The sequence below is a fragment of the Antennarius striatus genome, chromosome 14 (genome assembly GCF_040054535.1).
Source record: "Antennarius striatus isolate MH-2024 chromosome 14, ASM4005453v1, whole genome shotgun sequence".
Taxonomy (NCBI): domain Eukaryota; kingdom Metazoa; phylum Chordata; class Actinopteri; order Lophiiformes; family Antennariidae; genus Antennarius; species Antennarius striatus.
In genome coordinates, this window is record NC_090789.1 from 9,754,063 (window position 1) to 9,776,069 (window position 22,007).

Genomic DNA, 22,007 nt, shown 5'->3' on the forward strand with positions numbered 1-22,007 from the left:
GGATTACTTTTATGATGGCTTTATGTGGCTGTTCCGTGAAAGTTTGTTTCCAGACTCAACACTGTTGACGAAGATCAATCACTCCTGAAGAAATCTTGTGTATCAAGAAATGTCACAAAACCGGCCATACACACTGGTACATACCTACAACCAAGGTTTTCTAACTTCTGGTCAAACATCCTATGTATGGAAGAAGAGAGAAGTAAAGGGAATCTGGTGGCGGTGATGTCTGCAGCCAGAGGATTGTGGGTAGATCATCTAAGTCCATGTGCCATGGCGTACATGTGACATCATCTCTCTGACACAATATCCTCAGTCGTCTGTCCACTTTTCAAAAACGGCATGACAACCTTGTCGCCTGTTCATTTGTGTGGATGTTATCCTGCGTGGATTATGTGTCCCAGCGTATGACATCATCTGTCGGCATGTGGGTCAGACGGTTTTATATGTCGACCCAAATAGCTCATCTGGTCTGATTTGGAGCAGCGGTCCAGATGTTGGAGGGATTACAACTCTGTGGTATTTAAAGGGAAGCCTCAGGATCATTCAGGAAAAAGAACACAATGGGAGTCAATGAAAACTGGTTGGAGAATTCTGCATCATCTCATCTACAGACTGCCTCAAAATGTATAGATTATTCTCTCATCTGGATCCAGCTGTAAATAGAAGATGAACACCATGAAATGAGCATGTGTATTTTTATTCTGATTGGCCTATTGTAATTATTATTATTATTATTATGGATTATTATTATTATTATTCTTTAATCACATCTTTACTAAAATCTCATAATGTGCAAGAACAAACAAAACCACATTTGGGCAAACTAATAGAGATTGAGACACCAACTTCCACTCAGCACAAAAACTAGGAAACAGACTTAAGACATCATTCACATCATTTAATTTTAATAGACCTCTATCATATACATACAGTACAATATTCTCAAGACATATTTTATGGCACATCCACATTGTTGTACATTTTGCAGTTGCTGGTATTGCTGTGAGGTTATAGTAAAGTGACCGTTTAAATCTGTTATTTAGGTAGATAAAGCAGGTGGACTGACCTCATCAGTTACATGTAAGTGTAAGGTTGCTACAGCAAAACACATGCACTGTTATATATTCCACAAGAGATGGGTCACACATCCAGTTACACAGACCGATGTTTGAGGGGGCGCCGCTGCTGTTGTCCACTTGTTGTGTTCTTCTGACACCCCTTTGATGTTTTGTGTTTGAATATGCTACAACGGTGGCTACCGTGATCCTGGAAGGTTATGGGATGCACATAGTTTCAGCCCCACTCAGTGGTTGTTAACATTTTTAGAGCTGCCATCATGTGTTATAACTTACTCTGGTTTCAGGACTGTAGAATAACGGTGAAGATGGATCTAGTACTCATGATTCTAGTGCATTACAACTTTACCATCAATACTACAGGAACAGAGTACTGCTAGGTTATTCACATATGTAGTTTCTGCTGTTACTGTGCAGAGACTTGACAAGTGAGTTTTTTGTGCGTTTTCTCCAGAGGGTATCTGGAGAATTATTATATATATATAAATAAAATAAAATAAAACAGTGATAGACCACAAAATACTGTGCACAACCATTGTATGTAAGTGCTGTCTCTTTTCACCCTGCTGTTTGTCCTCCTTTGAATGAACAGGCAACCACATCTCTGCTCTTTCAGTCAGGATTTAAAAAAAAAACAATTAAAATGATTGTCTCAAGAAATAATTAAAAAAGAACATCATTAAAAAAACCAGCATCAAGTCAAACAAAAGATGATATGTAACATGACAGCAAATCTCACCAGCTTTCCCTTTTTATCAGCTTATCATAGAGTAGTATAGGTGTATGTCTTGAGGTGCACATGTAGTGTAGATATAGTGTATACAGTAAGAGTGCATGAGTAGAGATGTGAGCACCTTCTGTGCATTTCATGTATCTAATTTAAAAGACACTAGTGGGTTAAAATGTCTTCTTAGTGTCAACTGAAAGTGCTTCACATACTTGGCATTGACACATCATCGTCTCCATGGAGACCTTCTGCGTCTCTGAATGTGCAAGTTTGGCCTCTGGACCTTCTCCCAGTTATCCACCGTATTAAATTACAGGAAAACAGAATAAAATGCAAAAATAATGATGAGTAGGTCTCAAGCCAGTGGTGAAACGAGTGAAACAAACGTCCAAGAGGTGTCTAGATAGGAGTGGGGGAGTGTGGAGGTGCAGCCACTGGCGGAGCGGCGGTCCCTGGGTGGTGCTCTAGATGACCTGGCAGCAACTGTGGGGGGTCGGGGTACAGAGCAGACCCTCTTTGGGGCTCCGGTGCATGTTGACAGACAGAGCCTTGTCGCTAAGGGGCATCTGCAACACGTGGTTCTTCATGTTCCTGTGGTTCTCCCTGGCCAGGTCCAGCTCCCCCAGCCTAAGCCTGCCCGTGCAAGGGCCCTCCAGCAGCGGGTCCCCCAGCATGTCTCCCAGCGGGGGCTGGTGGTGGTACATATTCCCCCTGGGCGAGGGGCCACCCAGGAGGGAAACCTTATCCAGGCTACCGGTGGAGCCTCCCATGCACATCCTCCACATCGGACGATCCTGGGTTTCCCCGCCAACACCGCTGCTGCCTCCTCCTCCCCCCACTCCTCCCCCCGTCAGGTTGTGGAACTGAGAGCTCAAGCAGAGGCTCATGAGTTTCAGGCTTTCCACCAGGCCGCTGGCGGCTTTGGCGCTTCCCTTGCCTTGGCCCAAACCCGATCCAGGACTGGTGCAGATGGAGGGGCTGCCCTCTCTTCCCTTCTTCCTCCCTTCCCTTTCATTCCCACCCCCACCTGCAGTCCCCCCATCTGCTTTACTTTCTGTCTCATCGTCACTCGTCTCTGAGCTGGGGGTGAATGTGGCGACGGGAGGGGTGACGTGAACGGTTTCGGGTGATGACATCAGCGCTGATGGTGATGGTATTCGTGAGTTCAGGTTGAGGCTGAGGCTGGGTCTGGGTGCCCCCAACTCTCGCAGCTCCCTGCCTTCCTCCTCCTCTTCCTCATCCTCTCTATCCTCCTCGTGGATCTGGTTAAGAACTGGAGCGCTCATGCGCGAAGTCAATCGATTACCAGGAGAGGACAGAGATGATGATGATGATGATGATGATGACGATGATGATGACGATGAAGAGGTTTTGCAGCGGAGCACCACCTGAGCAGGTAGTGCAGAAGGGGACGAACAACTTTCTTGCTCTCCCTCTTCTTCCTCGTCCTCCTCCACACTGAACAGGCTGGGACTACGAGGTTTGCACGCCCCCCCTGACACTAGACAGCCCAGCCTGAGGGGGTTGGAGTGGGGTTTCCCCAGAGGCCTGAGCCCCTTTTCAGAGTGGTCCTGACTGGGTGCTGGGGTGTGCTTCCGCCGCTGGCTGACATCCAGTAGAGCTGTTTTGGGCCTGGGGCCCACGTGGAGGCTCTCAGCACTGCGGGCTGGGGACTGGGGCCCCCCGGGGTGAGAGATACTTGGACCACCCAAGCCATCACTGACATCCTGATGAGAGTCAACTCTGGTGGGCCAGGACTGCCTGTGGGGGGTTCCACATAGACAAGAAGGGTTAGGAGGCTTGAACAGAATAAATAAGATTACACTTACTTTTTTTTGTGTGTGTTGAATTTCAATATTTGAAGGAGTTTTTCATCATTTGGGGCAATGAATTTGTTACACACCTTAGTAGCCAGACTACAAGCGTAGATAAGAAGGTGTGTAACCACATCTTAGCCAATAGAATCAGTCAAGAAATAAGAGGTAGCATGGTCCATTTTTTCATTGTTATCTACTTAAATGTTAAAAAAAAAGATCAAATTCTTTTTTACCATCTTTTATAATACTCAATGGTACATCTGAGATCATTTTACTGAGATACACATTCCATTCTGAAAAAAAAGCTCGTGGACACATGTTTGTGTTCATCAGTGTGTTTGTGTTTGTCAGTGTGTGTGTGTTCATGGACCTGAACTGGGCCTTGCTGGGGCTCGGCGATCGTGTCTGGCTGTGGAGCTCTTTCTCATGTCTCTCCCTCAGCATCCTTTCAGCAAGCAGGAAGTACGTAGCTGTGATGTGGTTGTACTTGTTTGACTCCAGAGCCCTGACAGGATAGTGGAAGAATTCAATTAGAATGCCAGGAGACACAAGGTACACACACGCACACGGAAACACACACACACACACACACTAACACCCAAATCAGTGCCAAACCCCTGGCTAGGAATCAAAAGGAAGTGACAGTGGGGAGATTTAATCTGACGTGGCGGCAGTTCAGAACTGGATGCCAGCTGGTTGTTAAGAGCAATTAAACTGTTGATGACACTCTATTAAGCTTCACTTGGACCCGTGGACCACGGCAGATTTTTGGAGATTACATAGGAAAGAATAGCAACACGTTAATTCATGCGTGAAAAGAAGGGACGCATACTCAGTCACGGTGTCTCGGTCTGCGATGCCCCCCAGCACCATGCGCTGGACGATGGAGCCGTGCTCCTCCTCTGACAGGTTGCGATGAGACACCAAAGGGGTGGACAGCTTGGTGGCCGGGGACGGGTCGACACCTTGGAGCCATTCGTGGCGCTTGATCTCCTCGAGGGTCGCTCGTTTCTTGGGGTCTCTCTGCAGCATGTGGGCTATAAGACTGCAGGGAGGCGCAGAGGGATTGATGTTATGTAGGAACAAACCGTACTCCAGCTATGTTTACAAGCCGACTAAAATTACTGCAGTATTTATAGTCATGAGCTGGCAGTTAGCTATTCAGTGTCTTTTGGTTGTGTGTTACTACACATTCACTAAGAAGGCAGCACGGCTCAAACGAGTCAGATTGTTCAGCAAACATGAGCACAAACCCATACATGGGTCCAAAGTTCCATTAAAGATTATAGAACCTCTTGAGGCTGATGTTTGACCTGCTGCACCACCAACAACATGATTTTTTTGTTGTTTCAGTTTTACCTCCACATAAACTGTTCAGATGAAGTGGCTAAAAACTCAATCATGCTTCATATACCTTCCATTTTATTAAATACTGTCATGACTAGTGAAAAGAAAACACACAAAACAGTTCTCTAAAAAAGAGAAATTATTCCTGTTACTGTCCTGCTATGGCTCAAGTTATAATAAAAATAATTAGTTCATTCACATTTAGTATTTTTTGATCGCAGTAAAGACAGCTGTTGATGAAAATGAGGAGGTCACGTTCATCAACGATGTCGTTTCGAGACTGCAGCGACTCAAAATGCATTCAGCGCCTACTTCAGCCCGCTCTGCCTCGGCACACTGTTTAAAAATAGAGGGCCGATGATAAGGGGCGCAGTGGACACACTTAACGCGGCGCTGCATCTCCGCTGGAGCAGCTGACTGCAGCAGCCGAGCGAAAAGCAGGACAATGATGAAGCAGCACAGGAGAGGCTTCTCCTCCTTTTCATCACACATCGACAAACATGAAATATGCAGCCGTGCAGAGCCGTCCGTCGATCTGTGTGTGTGTGTGTGTGTGTGTGTGTGTGTGTGTGTGTGTGTGTGTGTGTGTGTGTGTGTGTGTGTGTGTGTGTGTGTGTTACTCACTCTTGGCATGCATGGGAGATGTGTGGAGGCACTGTGTATTTACAGTCCATGATCATAGTGAGCGTCTCGCTGTCGTTGGCCTCCTGGAAGGGGGGCTGACCGCACACCAGCATGAAGAGGATCACCCCCAGACTCCAGATATCTGCAGAGACACGGGGGGGGGGGGCATGCTGTCTGTTTAGACCAACACATTGTCGAGCGATCATAAAAGTGTGAATGACAAGAAGAAAAAAAAGGAAAAGAAGATGACAGGGCACACATGTCCTTTGTGCTTAGTGACCTAGATATGAGGGAAAAACAAGAGCCCCCCCCCCCCTGTTTCAAATGCAGCATGAATTTGATTTGATAAGAACCATTTCCATCAACACACACACGGGCTCTGGACGCATCTGCCACAGCGAGGCTAAAGCTGTGCACCGCTGCCCGCGGCCGGCGTCATTCTAGCGCATAAGTGGGTTCACGTGTTCATCCCTCTAAGGTTCGCACAAATGCTAATTTCATGGAACAGTTGTTTCGGTCTGATTATCCATTTTAAAAAAGAGCAACTTTTTGCCCGGGGCGCTCTCCGCTGCTGTGGTCGCTCCACTGACACACAATCTGCAGCTACATTCAGACTGTGGGCAGACAGACGCTTACATAAGGTCAGTATGTTGACCTTGTTTCTCAAACAACTATTCAAGATTTTTCAGCGTCATCCTCCCTGACACCCTACGCTGATTCGGTGTGAAATCGGTCCATTTCCCTGGAAACACTTCTGATTTAACTCTGGTGAAATAATCGTGCCAGTTTCCTGTGGGTGGCGAGTATCAATCGCTCTGAGACGGCAAAGGAGCATCTCCTACTGCTGAGGGAGTAAACACTGCTGCCTTCCCCACTATCATCGCACCCCTAGCCAACGTATCCTAGCAACTGTGACCCTACTCCCTCATTACTTGCGTCAATCCTCCACCAAACTTCCTTCCTCGATAACTTTATTTATAAACCAGATGGCTTGCACATCTCTGGATAACACCATTCACGCCAGCACACTCTGCATCACCAACATGGTGTGAACTAGTGAATTATTGTTAACAGCTTTGAATGTAAACATCCCTTTCTACCATCCTGCACCGCGGTTCACATCAGTTCCTTCCCGTAGGTGACAAACAATCATTTCCTAATGTCTCCACACATTAAACCCTGGCAGAGCGGCCCAAGCTCTGCATCCTGTCCTGTTGATTGTTATGCAACATCTTTTTATGGAATAAAAAAAAAAATCTAATCCTGCGAGTCCATTATCCATTTATTATTTTTATTTTTAAAGAACAGCTAGTGCTTCTTGAAGAGGGAGCAGAAACCTATATTTAAATATCTATTTACCAGAGACAAAAAGGAGCAAACCCACACGCCACATAACATAAAAAGGCAAAAAAAGGCAGGTGTCTTTTTTTTAATCCAACAATCATCTGCTCCCAAATGTACACGCAAAACATTTCATGTTATTTAAATGTTAAGGTTAGGAATACAATTTAAAATACTTCTTGCTCCTCAAAATTCCTTTCATTCACTCACTGTTTCTCGTAAATCATTCATTTCCGTCCCTTGGAGGGGGCTTGGACGCTGTTAGACGAACTGGGAAAACATGACAGGTTCTTTTTGAAATGTTTTGCAGGCCAAACAGTGAACTCCACATTGATTTGCCGCCCTTGCCCTGCTGTCTAAGAATGTGAGAGAATGACAAATTTCTCTGCTGGTAAAACCTCCTGACACTTCGAACTAAAAAAAAAGAAGAAAAAAGAATGTGGCTTTTTCTTTGCATCTATTGCAGTTGGCAGCAAACAGCTCTCACTAATTGGCTCCTTCCAAATTCCGTGCGAACTTGACGACTGGTGCAACATCCTCCCTCTCTATTTTGGATCGCTTTTCATCTCAAATTATTTGCAGCACTTCCTAAAAAGAGCAGCAAACTCCGACAAACAGAATCGAGCCAGGACAGCCTCTTTATCTCTGCTACACACCGGGCCAGCCGCCACAGAGATCTGATTCCAGACCAGATTACCTCTAATCCCAGAATGTCAGGACTGCTGGCCTTCAGTCAGCCTCTTTAACATCAAAATTGAATTGGCACTACTAGAATCACACAATATCACATCATCCTGGCTGGGTTCTTGCAATCAAAACGTGATTATCTCGACTGAATGACACACACACACACACACACACACACGCACGCATGCACTGATAGTGTAAACATCCACAATGCCCGACCTGTCATCAGGGTCAAGCCCTCAGAGAGGCTCTCAGAGGCAGCTGACCTCACATATCTACATTTAAACTACGCACGCTGTCAAACAACCACGACTCCACTTTAAATATTTGGGGACATCTGCTCAACAGAGAGGAGACCGACATAGAGCGAAGACAGAAAGCAGTCACTGCAACTTCACTCGGTCGGAAAAAATAGAAAATGCTCCTCTGCTGCTCAGAAGCAGTGGCTTCTGGGTAGAGTGGCGACTGACGCCTTTCTTATCTTGTCTGTTCCCCCCTTTTTTCTGGTTTGCTCTTGTGATGGAGAGACGACGATGAGGCTGCTCGAGGGGCAGGGGAACAGGTGAAAGAAAAGTCTGACAAAGTTGATTTCTGATCCCCAATCAAACTTCATTATTCACAGGAAGTAAACTACAGACTCACAAACGAGCCGCAGGTTAACTTGTCAGTCAAGCTTTTTTTGAACTTTGAACGATTCTCCTTCAACTGTCAGCCGGCTGATAAAGCTGCTAGCCTGCCACTTTTCTGTATTTTCCATCCAAAGTCCTGTGGGTTGGGTAACGTGCTCGCAGCTGTCAGTATCAGCAGGTTGGTTGGTTGAGTGAAAGTGAAGGCGTCGATGGAACAGACTTGTGTACACTAGAGGACAGCGTGTACTCTTCCTGCAGCTGGGAACACACACTGGACTATGGACTACAGTAGTGTCCCAATCCAGTGAGGGGAAAAGATGTTGCATAGCTACGCTACCCAGAAGCCTCAGATCTTTACACTTACCCACAGCGGGAGCGTCGTACTCGTCCCCCAGCAGTATTTCAGGAGCAGAGTAGGCCAGTGAGCCGCAGGAGGTGTTGAGGTTTTTACCAGGCTGGAAGCGGTTGCTGAAGCCGAAGTCGGTGAGCTTGACGACGCCCTGCTTCTCAAAGAACACCACGTTCTCCGGCTTCAGGTCCCTGTGCACCACATGGAGCCGGTGACAGTAGGAGATGGCGTGGACGATTTGGGCAAAGTAACACTTGGCCACCTTCATCAGGAGAGACAGAAATGGAGAGACAGGCTATGTGAATTCTCCAATGCATTGGATTTCACATTTGGTGCCATGGAGACATGTCTCTACCCATTTATGTTTCTGTTCCAGAGACGACCACATTTCTTCTTATTCTGAGTTTCTGTTATCAACTTAAATTCCTCTTCTTTCTCTCTTAACTTCTTAAGTCAAGAACTCTCTCGTACCCAGAGTGAACCTGTGTTTCATAACCCTGCTCACCTCTTCGCTTAGACCCCCATCGTGCTTCATGATGCAGTCGTACATATCCCCTCCGTCTCCGAGCTCCAGGATGAGGTAGAGCTTGGTGGCCGTGTCAATGACCTCGTAGAGGCGCACCACGTTGGGGTGCTGCACCATCTTCATGCATCGCACCTCCTGGAAAAGATGCCCTCGAGCCACCGGGTCCAGTTTAGTCTTATCAATCACTTTCACTGCAACCTAGAAGGGAAGGATAGTGAGAGGTACAAGTATTTAAACAACTCTGTCCAGCATTCATTGAACCCTACAGATATTACTCAGATGTCTGCAAGGGTTAATAATCACCCATTTGTTTTTTAGGGAGAGGCTTACGTCTATTTACTGTAAATAAGAGATACTGCAATCACGTGCATGAAAGTACTGGCGGGTACAGACATCGACCAGCATACCTTTTCACCTGTGAAAACATGCCGGGCCAATTTGACCACAGCGAAGTGTCCACGGCCCAACGTCTTGTCCAAGTCGTACAGACCGGCGATCTTCCCGTCGTGATGCCGTTTGAGGCCTGCCATGGCTGCTTTTGGATGTCGAGGATTTGGAACCACCTTTTGTCGCCCACCAGTCATGTGTTCATCTCCTCCTGAGTTTGGGGGGGTGGGGTGGGGTCAGCTGAGGACTGTGGTTTGTCCAGCGGTGGCTCTCTTGAGGTGGCGTCAGTGGTTTGAAGGTGAGATCTCCGGCTGTATGGAACAGAAAATGCCTACAGAGCTTCTTCCTGCTGCCTTGAATCCTTAATTCAACCCCATCTTCTGATGATCTGAGGTGAAAGAAAGAAGGAGGGAACAATACTTCATTGACAAAAAATAATATGAGTCACAAATTTGGAGTGTCTCGACATTTGTCTGTTGCCATCACGACTGCATTCTCTGCATGTTAAAAAATAACTGAATAATTAGTCGGCTTTTAATAATAGGTCACACTGCTGTGACAGCGGTGGAGACATGAGACCCACAATGCATAGCTGAGATAACTTATAATCAGATTCATACAGATGGTTTCCAGTTTTAAGTGTAAGGAAAAAACATCTTAAACAAATTGATACAGATCAGCTGTTACAGGAAACCAGAGTTTCAAACCACAGATGATAAACATGTCATTTGAAGTGTCAGAGACAGTCATTTATTATGTATTACATAATTTAACATGAGACAAATCCTCAGTCATTCGTTGTTGTTTGGGAGTTTTTTTTGACGATGAAAGTTTTTTTGTTCCTTAACCATCTTTGTCTCCTTTGATTTTTTTAAATTTCCCCTCAAGAGGTAAAAAAAAAAAACCTCTTCCAATTCTAAACCACCTCGTAATCACAATCGTGATCATCTCTGCTCACCTGAAGTGACTGTCACCATAAACTATGTCGCTTCGGAGCCCTGAACATGAAAAAAGCCTCCAGGGAAGGCATGGCATTCCTCTTCCAAGAAACGACCTGCATGCCAAGAAGCACAGCAATTGTAAAAAAACCAAAAAAAAAACAAACCCACAAAATGTACAGGCACGCAGAGTACAACGAAGAACATTCCAGAGAGGTGATCCTCGCCCGGGTGTGTCCCACACCCCTGCAGCAGAGAAACAAATGGAAACCAGAACTGTTGCCAGGACGCACGCCTTCTGACACAATTGCAGCGTTAGGACAAATACATAAAAGCATCTCTGCCAGCGATCTGTGGTCATTCCATCAACACTATGAAACCCTGGAATGCTTGTGCGTGATCCTCATTTGGAAACTTGTACCTGTGAGGACACAGTGAGTCATTTTACCTCATAATAGGAGGCTGACATCTGACCCAGAAGTAATCTACTGATGGCTGGCACCAACAGACAGGTCCAAACACGATCACAGCCGGCGCCGACACACGAGTGAGGATGACACCACTCGTCAGGCGAAGTCAACACAAGCTGGGTCAAACCAGGAACACGGATTTTATTTGGACCACTAATGTGTGTTCAAGCACTCAATGGCAAGAAACAGCTGATGGGTGAGCCAAACAAAACAGAGAACAACAATGTACTGTACCCATCATGCATGCATTGAGGTTGTGCAATGATTCCTGTGCACATTTAGGGGGAATAAATGTGTACAGGAAACACACATTTATCCGGTTAAGTACCGGTTATATAACCACTGAACCATTCTGATAGCCTGGGAGTTTCAAGATATTAATGGGGGGTTATCAACACTCTGATAAAATCTGATTAAGACGTCCGTGTTGAAGACGCTGGTTCCCAAGCTTCATGTACAGATTGCTGTTACCACCTATATTATATATACCTAAAACCATAGGATTAAAACAAGGCAAAGTCAACTTTGAATACCATAAAAAATGTTTTTCCATTTCTGTTGTGGACTCAATGATGAAGCAGTTGATATATTACATTCCAACTGGTTCATTCTTAAAAGATCACTTAATAAATTCACATGAAAAAAATATGCCCGTTTGTCATCAGGAGAATCTTGTTTTTACTATGATTACTTTTGACAAATTAAAAATAATAATGAAAATATACACAATTAATTCCATCCATTTTCTGTCACTTAAAAAACAGGATTTTTTGCGATTTGTCATGATTTGACATTTATAAACAGACTAGTCCTACCTGTTTACTTTTCTTCGATTTTACTGAAAAGCTTACACCACCTTGTGACGTCACCCCCCCCCACCTCTATTGTTGTTGGCACTGATACAGGGATAGGACACCTGACCCATTAAAATAGCTCATGCCATTCAGCTTGTATTAAAGTGTTACATAGACGACAGAGGAATAACACAGGTGCAATAAAGTGATCCACAGAGCAGATCCCACTGAAACACATTGAGTCATCTCTCTGAGCCTCCTGGAGGACTATGTCACTGTCAATGCCCCCCACCCTCACCCTCACCCCCGCCCCCCACCAGCGTGTCCGTGGCCGCATCAACAACAACATATCAGCAGCCCGACAGCCTGCACAAACAGCACCAGCTCGGAGGGCATCCACGATCCAGACACGGCCAGCAGCTACACTGAACCCCCGCCGATCCGCGTCGGATCCCGGCCAAACTCAACACGACGCGGGGCCCGGAGCCATCAACCAGTCCCACTCACCAGCGAGGAATCTGAGGCAGCGCTGCCCGTCCGGTCCGTTCCGTGAAATTCTGCGGGGCTCTTGGTGGTTAACAGCTGGTTTTTGAAACGGCCATACTTCAGCTCCACGCTCCGAACCGACCTGACAGGAAACCGGTTAGCGACCGACCCACCGAGTACCTGTGTCAGAATGCCTCCGCTCAGCCGCCTGCTGGCCGACCCGTCCCTCCGGTAGCTGCGTCCACAGACAGCGGCACGACAGGAAGCTCCCCTTTCACAGTAAAAGCATCGAACACACGTTCTGTGAATTCACTTGTTGGTTTGTTGATTTGTTTTTCTTTAATATCTCAAACGGTTTACAAATAGATCTTGCAAAGGATTAATAGGAATTAAATTAATAGGACCCCTTAAACACTATTAACAAAACAAAACAACAAAAACAACAAAAATTAATAGGACCCCTTAAATTATGAGACCAATCAAGTCACAATATGGATTCTGAATTAGTTTTTCTGTATAACATTGCAAGATAGCACCTTTTCATATGTTTTGTCTGAAACATGAACTATGATGGTTGTAACCCAGTCAAAATTAAAAAACAAAACTTAGACCATGGACAACTCATAGAATCTTAAAGTTTTGCTTATTTCAACCAGATCTGGTGCATTATGTGAATTAAGGAGATTGAGGAAAAAAACATTTGCAGGAGGGAAATATACATCGTGCTACACCTCAATAACAGGGGGGTGGAGACATGACACTGCCACCATTGTGTAATAATTCAGATTCTCAGTCATTCAAAAGCATTCCATGTCAGTGTAAGGTGACATCTTGATGAATGAGTTCTGGATCACATTTTCAGTTATAACTCAGGAAATAATGCCTTCATCCAAAATGCCATGAATAGACTTCTCAGAACAAGGATTAAGGTGGTACTACTTAGCATTCACACTGAAACTGTGACTGGTAAACCACCTTACTGTTAAATAGTAGTAGTTTAGTAATTGATTAGTCTCCCATACTGAACAAATTTGAATTATTTTCTTTTTGTACCTCTGAAACATCGCACATTGTCAGGTAAATCCATTCTCAAAAATGAATTAGAGAACTGCCATAGCTAAACCAGTGAGGGCAGATGGTCAGCCACATACATCTGAGGTCTGCTTCTGTGTGTCAGAGGCACAATTTCCTCACCACCTTGACCAAGTGGTCCCTCACAAGGGAATTTTTAGTTCACTTTGATGATACAGACTGGCAATTTTTGGAAAGTGTATAGTTTTTGCTGGTATTTAGAGCTCTTTAAATAATACAATCTACCTTAGCTTGATAGGCAAAAAAAAAGTAATGGCTTCAATATGATTAATTTCTTTCCAAGATCCTTAAAAATATTGCGATCAGTCTAACATCTTTTTTTTTAGAAGAACTTTTTGTGATGCTTTTAGTTTTCAAGGGGAGTTGGCCAGATTTCCGCTCTTTTCCAGTGAATGACATTTCTGTCATCACTGCGTTCCAGTGATATTCGACTGTGACGTCACAACTACGGTCGCGCAGACCGTGTTGATATGCCTTATCTTATCACAAAGCAATTATTCTTACCCAATATGTACCCATATTGACCTATTTATATGGACTTCCGGACAAAGGATCGTTGTCATGTTTTGCAGATACAATCTAGCCGTCATTCGAAGCCTTCATTGTCTGCTGGTGGGAGTGCAACGCTGACATGAATGTGACTGATTGTTGTGTGTGTGTGTGTGTGTGTGTGATGTAATACCTGGCTCTACCTGGATCTCTGGAGTACAACTGGTTCAGACGGTGAAAGGAGCTTCTACCCAATCCCAACGCTAATGAACTTTAACGAAGTGTAACATTTTTAATGAGCATGTGTTTGATATTATGCATAATTGTGATGTTTTTAATACATTAAAATACTAAAATAATTCCTTCAAGTTAATAATTTAAACGAGTATTTGCTTTAGATATTCGTACAATTTTGCACTCCACGTGAAGACAAAAGACTCGGCCTGCAATCTTAGACGACACTGCCGCCTAGTGGATGTGTGAGAACAAGTTCAAAACAAATCGAAAAATTCCACTTAAAGCAAAATGACCCATTTTATGATGTTCATGTTTTTTGTAGTTTCAAAGGAAATTAAAAGTAATTTAACCGACCATTGGGTGGCTTTTTAGCGGGACTCTACTGTGATAAAATCTTTTTAAAAAATCAGTGAATCAAGCTGAACGTAGTTTACAGGCAGCAAGCAGTTGGGTCATGGGACCCTTGTATGACCCAAGACCGCCTCCAGAATGGGTTGCATGATATATTTCCTTTTAAGTCTAAATAACTTGCGAAATGACCAGAGGCGAAAAAAACCCCCTAACTGTCATTGGATGTTTTTCCACTCTAAAAAGAAGGATGAAAAGACACAGCTGATCAACTGAAAAGGACTTTATTTAGTGAAAACCAATCACTTCTTTGCTGCCTCCTTCCGGAGCTTCTTCACCTCATGTTTTATGATCTTGTTTCTCTGTGAAAACAAAAAGAAGATCAATTCAAACTACTGCATCATACACTTACTGTATATTCATATTAACAGGATAAAGACACCTTAATATGACACTTCTGCTACATGGAACAAATCAGGAGCCTTCTCACAAATCTTTCTTTTTGTAGTTCGTTACAAGTGACTCTATCATGACCTACTAAGCACGTCTGCTGCTTCTGTGGACAGAGGCATTCATGTAAAAACAAGAAAGACCACTTGTGATTATGAGTGGGAATCACAAAAGAGAGTCAATACTGATGCTTGTAATGCCAATGTGGTCTTAAGGCAAACACATCCTTTCAACTGATGCCATGGAGTTTTACATCAAGCTGTAGAATGGTTCATTTCATTCATTAGTCAGGCCCGCTGACAGTCACTGATGTCCATGCTCACTCACTGGCACAAATCAAAGCAAACTAATTGATTAATGATTTTGATAAATTGCAGCCGTTTACATTCAGTCAACTGCAAAAAGGCTCTGACCACATTCAACATCAGCTGGACAGTAGTCCTAAGACAAAGCCAGGCTTCAAAATATGAGCTTTGGCTAGCAAAGCACTTACAGTATTTTCCAAACTGTAAGGCGCACTGGACTATAAGGTGCACCCTCAAAAATTTGTATATCATTTATTTCAAATATAAGGCGCACTGGATTATAAGGCACACACAATAAAAAATAAATAATATTTGATAAACTGCAGCGGCTGTAGTTGTGCAATCCGTCCACTAGATAGAGCCGCGTTGCTCAGGCAGTCATGATTGCATTCATGACTTCCTGACTACCTTTGAATGGCCCCTATTGTTATGTCAATAAGCCATTCTGAGCCTCATCAAGGAAACCTGATCACTTGATCACTTTGCCATCTTAGAAAGAAGTCAACACGCATATGAAAAAACCTGACATTAAAAACTGGTTAAATTCATCACGAGTGCAGTCACTGCAAACAGAGCGGATTATTTCCTGATCTGAAATTCGAAGCAGATATTTAAGCTCCGAGGTTCGTCTTCATTTATTAATTAAATATTGTTTTGATCGATCGGTAGTCCAGTCAGAGGTGAGGCACAGCTATTTGCTGCTGTGTGTACTAAACAATTTATTCACTAGTTTTCAATGTCAGGCTGCTAATTTACTGGCAAATATGACGCTGTTTTACTCCTAGAACTGACTTCAATGTCGGTGTCTCACCGCCGTGAACTGCCGCACTCCTCTGGTGGCGGAGTGCGGCATGACTGGCAGCCAGACTGCCGGCTTTTTTTCAGTGACCATGTTTTTAACCAATATTAATATGAGTATTAATCCATATATAAGACGCACCGGTTTATAAGGCGCACTACGGGTTTATGAGAAAATTTTAGGCTTTTAGGTGCGCCTTATAGTGCGGAAAATACGGTACATATAACCAACCACTCAACTATACCGGTGTTTATATTATTTTAGAGGGAAAAGAACTAAATGCCTTCCCAGGAAATGACTGAATTGAGAGCAGGGCCTTTCAGCCTAAAAAATGTGACGGCTGTTTAAACTCTGATCACCTGGGTTCAACAAATTAATTATTAATAATTTCAGCATAGTTTATGTGGAGCATATTTGGCAAAACAAACTTTTGAACTGAAACAAAGCTTTGGAGCTATTTTGCTACTTTAATAATTTAGAACAGGAGTGTCAAACTCATTTTCACCGTGGGCCATATCAGCATAATGGCTGTCCTCAAAGGGCCAGATGTAACGTATAAATATAACTTAATGTAACTCAATGTAATATAACATAAATGTAAAATAATAAAGTAATAACTCCTTAATGTTGAATAACTCTGAATTCATTACTTATTCAAGTTACAAACATTACAGTTGAACAGAAAAAATGTTTGCTTGTTGCTCTGTCATAAATCCTTTTGTCAGGTTATGAAACCCACAAAACTCCATCAATCAAGGATCAAACTACACTGATAAAGAATAATAACATCAAGTTAGGACATTAACTTTGTTCAAAACCTTTTTGTCAGTGTTAAAATAGGCGTAATTACTGCTTTGTGGGAAATGTAGTTTTGTTCAAAGCACACTTTTGACCTACAGTATTTGTTTTTAGATACTCTGACCTTTTATGCTCTCGCAGGCCACATAAAATAATGTGGCGGGTCACATCTGGCCCCTAGGCTTTCAATTTGACACATGTGATTTAGAATAATCATTTACAGTAACTGAACTGATCCAAGTCTCTGTTGCACTTACCATCCTCTTTGCCTTCATCACCTTGTAGCGGTCAAAGTCAGACATTTTGGCCCTCTGAAAGGACAAAAAGTTCAATCAGGGTTAAAACTTTGCTCCACAAGAATCAGCTTACTTACACAGAATCAAACTTTGTGGTTGGTCGACATATAGTGCCGAACTAACACGACTGTTCTCATTAAAAAAACAAAACAAAAAATAGCTTATTTTAAAGATGTAATAGTTTATGATTCATTCATAACTAATGAATGAAATGTTTGAAGTCATAAAGCAGTATTACACCCGCTAATTATACAGAACAAGTTACAATCAACAACTGTCACACACCTCATCCACCAAAAATGTATTGATAACCAAAAAAGCATATGGGAGAGTTTGGAATAGCTGTCAAATTGATCATTCGGTCACTTTGCTTGAGAAACAACAATGTCACAACACCGAATGAAACTACCGCCGCCCCCCAAACACTCAAGCAACAGGGAGAGAGGCAGTTTGTACTGGCTGGATGCACCAAAGTGCTTGTACTCGTGTTCCTAAAGTTCAGTGTCTGACCTTCATTTTGCAGAAAGATGAGCGTTCTGATTTACAATGGCTGTTTTAAATGTAAAAAACAAACAAACAAGAAATCTTGTATATTCACATTGTAAAATATTAAATGGGAAATAACAGGGTTCCAGATTGCACCTACGAATATTGAGGCAATGTGCACATTGTATATGACCCTTATTTCTCTGATACATTGTGTTTGACAGTTATACAACGACAGATAATTTTGTTTTTATCCTCTCAGATGGACTAAAAATTGCTTCCATTCAAATTTGACCAGTATCTTGGTGGAAATTCTAAAGCAAGTCATGGAGCTGCTGTCATGGTGACATCAAATACCAAACCCCTTAAGATTATATGACCGGAAAAGTAAAAAACTTGTGTTTACCTTTTGTCTTGCATCGATCTTCTTGGCCCAGCTGCTCTGTGCCCACTTCTCATTGACTTCTGCCTTCTCCCAGGCTCTCCTCACAAACTTCTGACGGGCACTGAGGACGCAATAGTCAGTCAGTGCTGATACCACAGAACCCTTTAATCTCTCATCACCTGTGAATTCTTTAAAATTATTCTACAAAAACAGATATGTGCCATTTTCGGCACTCTGGGTTGCTTTCTTATAGCGTTTTGTAATGTGATTGCAATCGGTCACTTGTTGAATCTTTCTATTCATTTAAGTCATGTGAGATGCAATTATGTCATTTTTTGCTTCAACATATTCCTTCACATATATAAAAAAAACTCCTGGACTGCAATGCGTGTCATTTTTACCCTAAATTCCAGACTATTAAGTGCACCTGAATGTAAGCTGCACCTATCCATAGGCAGCAGATGTCAAGATGATGTATCATGAGATATCTAGACAGAAGAATGCTACACGGAAAGAAAGGTAAAATTTTTGTTTACTGCTTTTCCCCAAACATCACCTGTAACATGATAGTAACACAGTCCTCCTGCACTTACAAAAACAAACAAAACAATCTTTTTATTGTTGCCATGCATAAACATGCTCAATCTTTGACTAAATGTACACCATATGACAGCAAAAGTTAACACTGGAAAGGCATCACCAAAGCAGTCACCAGTTCTTTGGCAAACAATTATACCAATCCCAACAGCTGAGCAAACTGGTGATAAAAAAAAGCTCATTAAAAAGACGGACTTATTAATTCAAGCCAAACTTATGTTTGCTGACTTATTTTTTTTTTACTGCAGAAAGCAGCACTTTGTAGTATTTTAAGGTGCTATATGTGTTTTGCACTAATAATGTTAAAACATTTGTGTACAATTGTAAATGGAAAATTTTATTACAATCAAAAATACTGTATCATTATTGCCAAAATTTTAAGAAATAAGAGATATTTTAGAGCCATAAATCCACTCTTGGTTTGGATGCAGAAAGTCCTCAGACTTACCTGTGAGGAACTTTGATGACATAGTCTGTGAGCTGCATGCACTTGAAGGGCATGGCTTGCCTCTTCACGCCTGTGCAGGGACCATCAATCAGGGCCTGGAAAAAGCACAGAACGCTGTCACTAGCACTCAGCCAAAAGAAGAACATTTACTATCCAACCATTGAGTCTGTGCTCACCCTGTTTTGGTCGATGACATCTACGATAGCCACCAGCTTGCCAGCATAGGGTCCGAACGAGATGTAGGCGACACGACCGATCTCCACAAAGCGTTTGAACACCTACGGAAGAGGATCGTACATTTAAAATGACTGACAATGGAAATGATGCCGGGCGTTTCAAAATTTGATAGCTGGATGCATACCTATACGAACCTAACAAATATAAATACAAAAAAAGTCACAACTACGGCTGAAAAACTAGCTTAGTAAAAGCTAACTGTAGAGCGGCTGCTCTACAGCAACGAGCGCTATGCTGGCTCGCTAGCGCTAATTAGCTTCTGCTATTGACTTACAAGTAATTTACTAAACTGGAATACATTGGATAGATGTGCAACATCTGTATACACAACAATGTCGTCAGCGCTTGATGTTAGTCCTTGGTATGGTCACAGAATGAGCGTATTCGATATTCTTGACAGAACATTTCTCGGCCCAGTCAACGCGACGGACCACGTTGTAATGTGGCAGCTGCCGACATCTTACACATGAAGCGTTAAATCAAGAAATATACAAATACGTTTGTACCCCACACGTCACATTTATGTATATAATTGCGTTAACTATATATATGAGTCGTGTTATTACAGAATAAATACATCTAAAAGCAATAATTAAATGTATAAATACTGAAGCTCTCATCAGGAGCTCACCATGATGGCGGTCCGGGAACAGAAAGAACGTTCCGGTCTCCGCCCTCCGCACATACGACTTCCGTTCATCAGTGCGCATGCGCAATGCATTCAAATTTGTGAATTCATCACAGTGAATTGAAAAATCCATACAAATATACCGAGAGTCGAGATAAAAAGTGCTATGTCATATTCTTACGATGCCAGCAGATCCTTCCAAAGATTTGAAAATGCATCGATTTTTATTTATTTATGAATGAATGTTTATTTATTTGCTAAAGTGCACACTTCAATACATATTATGCAATTTCCTCCGGGATTAATAAAGTATCTATCTATCTATCTATCTATCTATCTATCTATCTATCTATCTATCTATCTATCTATCTATCTATCTATCTATCTATCTATCTATCTATCTATCTATCTATCTATCTATCTATCTATCTATCTATCTATCTATCTATCTATCTATCTATCTATATTTTAGTAAGTAGTTTGTCATATTACCGTTAACCAAATAATCACAAATGACCACTCTAAAATAAATTTAGTTAATGTTTTTAATTACTGATGGGTTTGCCCCCTTGTAGGACTCAAAAGATGTATTGGATCTCATGGGGATAATTAGTGCTCAGGTTCAAATAGGTTTCTGGCTGGAAGCATTAACAGTTTTTTGGCGACTTAACTCGAGTTAATTTAAAGTTCTAATGGAACTAAAACAGAGTAATATATCATAAAGTGCCGCTTCGGATTGTTGACTCCCGCAAAGTTTTTCAGTGCGTCCTTCAATACCTCAGTGGATTAAAGATGGCATTTCCCTCTACATCCCTGAGGATCAAATTCATCTAGCAGAGGTAGAGATGTAAAAAAAACGTGAGGAGGGTTAGTTGACAAATTGCAATCTGAAAAATAGAACCGACTCACACCGATACTAAACTTGAAGTACTTGGAAACGTAGGCCGACGCAATTTATTCAATTTATTTTCCCATAAGCGATTTTTTTGTTGTTGTCAATACTGACAAAGCGGTGATTAAAATGGAATGTGGCCTGAACTTGCATAAAATATCTCTACACTTATAGCCTTGACCTTCCACATCTGTTCGGGCTTGTTCAAATATATAGGTGGGGAGATGTTTGTATATAAAAAAATGTCCCTCTCACCCTTTCAGGGTGGTATCTGTGTGTCATCCTCAAGCTCGGGTCCTCTACCAGAGGCCTTGGAGTCTGAGGGTTCTGTCAGTATCTTAGCTGTTCCTAGGACTGCGCTCTTCTGGACTGAGGCTTCAGATGTTGTTCCAGGAATCTGCTGGAGCCACTCTTCCAGTTTGGGCGTCACTGCCACAAGTGCTCCTACTACCACGGGGACCACATTAACCTTAACCTTCCACATCTGTTCCAGCTGTTCTTTCAACCCTTGATACTTCTCAATCTTTTTGTGTTCCTGATGTTGGCGTCAGCTGGAATCGCCACATCTATCACCACTGCTCTCTTCTGCTCTTTGTCCATCACCACTATGTCCGGTTTGTTAGCCAGTAGCTGTTTGTCGGTCTGGAAGGTGAAGTCCCACAGGATCTTAGCCTTGTCGTTCTCAACCACTTTCAGTGGAATGTCCCATTGGGAATTGGGTACTTCTAGTCCATACCGGGTACAGATGTTCCTGTACACTATCACAGCTACTTGGTTGTGCCTTTCCATGTATGCTGAGCTGGCGAGCATCTTACACCCTGCTACCACATGCTGGACTGACTCTGGGGCTTCTTTACATAGCCTGCACCTTGGGTCAGATCTACTGTGGTAGATATTGCTCTTGTACTTAGGGCCTGTTCTTGTGCTGCCATGATCAGAGCCTCTGTGCTTGTCTGTCAGTCCAGCTTTATTCAGCCATTGGTAGGTCTTCTTGATATCAGCCACTTCCTCTATCTGACGGTGGTACATGCCGTGTAGGGGCTTGTCCCTCCATGTTGTCTCCTCCTCCTCTTCCTCCTCAGGTTTCTGCTGTCTAACACATTCACTGAGCAGTTCATCTGTTGGGGCCATCTTCCTGATGTACTCTTGGATTTTTGATGTCTCATCCTGGACAGTGGCCCTGATATATATATATATATATATATATATATATATATATATATATATATATATATATATATATATATATATATATATATAAATGTGTGTGTGTGTGTGTGTGTGTGTGTGTGTATCCCCACCTATATATGTATTTTGTG

General features: G+C 42.8%; 2 protein-coding genes across 4 annotated transcripts; both read right to left on the reverse strand.

Moving 5' to 3' along the window:
* Positions 1 to 887: 887 nt before the first annotated feature.
* LOC137607096 (SNF-related serine/threonine-protein kinase-like) lies at positions 888 to 12,511 on the reverse strand. 2 transcript variants are annotated; one of them, XM_068332589.1, is made up of 9 exons: positions 12,223 to 12,511; positions 10,472 to 10,567; positions 9,534 to 9,901; positions 9,106 to 9,324; positions 8,616 to 8,862; positions 5,595 to 5,736; positions 4,456 to 4,668; positions 3,994 to 4,128; positions 888 to 3,567 (listed from the first exon to the last, which is right to left on the reverse strand). In XM_068332589.1, the coding sequence occupies exons 3-9, from the start codon at positions 9,708 to 9,710 to the stop codon at positions 2,271 to 2,273; spliced, it is 2,430 nt and encodes an 809-aa protein (XP_068188690.1). In that variant the 5' UTR covers positions 9,711 to 9,901; positions 10,472 to 10,567; positions 12,223 to 12,511; the 3' UTR covers positions 888 to 2,270. The 2 variants fall into 2 exon arrangements, with proteins under 2 accessions (XP_068188690.1, XP_068188691.1); XM_068332590.1 differs by lacking the exon at positions 10,472 to 10,567.
* rpl14 (ribosomal protein L14) lies at positions 6,037 to 19,859 on the reverse strand. Of its 2 annotated transcripts, none has more exons than XM_068332592.1 (6): positions 19,800 to 19,859; positions 19,108 to 19,209; positions 18,932 to 19,026; positions 17,908 to 18,007; positions 16,977 to 17,030; positions 6,037 to 6,258 (listed from the first exon to the last, which is right to left on the reverse strand). In XM_068332592.1, the coding sequence occupies exons 1-6, from the start codon at positions 19,851 to 19,853 to the stop codon at positions 6,052 to 6,054; spliced, it is 612 nt and encodes a 203-aa protein (XP_068188693.1). In that variant the 5' UTR covers positions 19,854 to 19,859; the 3' UTR covers positions 6,037 to 6,051. The 2 variants fall into 2 exon arrangements, with proteins under 2 accessions (XP_068188693.1, XP_068188694.1); XM_068332593.1 differs by lacking the exon at positions 6,037 to 6,258 and adding an exon at positions 14,636 to 14,729.
* Positions 19,860 to 22,007: the final 2,148 nt, after the last annotated feature.

What these genes read in the sequence shown, in the direction of transcription:
- LOC137607096 (XM_068332590.1), bottom strand. Translation starts at nt 9,710, where the DNA reads ATGACTGGTGGGCGACAAAAGGTGGTTCCAAATCCTCGACATCCAAAA. An exon ending in ATGTTTTCACAGGTGAAAAG is followed by an intron (nt 9,325 to 9,533) that starts GTATGCTGGTCG and finishes CTTCCCTTCTAG; the next exon opens with GTTGCAGTGAAAGTGATTGA. An exon ending in CCCAGCAAGGCCCAGTTCAG is followed by an intron (nt 3,568 to 3,993) that starts GTCCATGAACAC and finishes AACCCCCCACAG; the next exon opens with GCAGTCCTGGCCCACCAGAG.
- rpl14 (XM_068332592.1), bottom strand. Translation starts at nt 19,853, where the DNA reads ATGTGCGGAGGGCGGAGACCGGAACGTTCTTTCTGTTCCCGGACCGCC. An exon ending in ATGTCATCGACCAAAACAGG is followed by an intron (nt 19,027 to 19,107) that starts GTGAGCACAGAC and finishes TGCTTTTTCCAG; the next exon opens with GCCCTGATTGATGGTCCCTG. An exon ending in TGATGAAGGCAAAGAGGATG is followed by an intron (nt 6,259 to 16,976) that starts GTAAGTGCAACA and finishes AATAGTTGTTTG; the next exon opens with AGAAACAAGGTCAACATACT.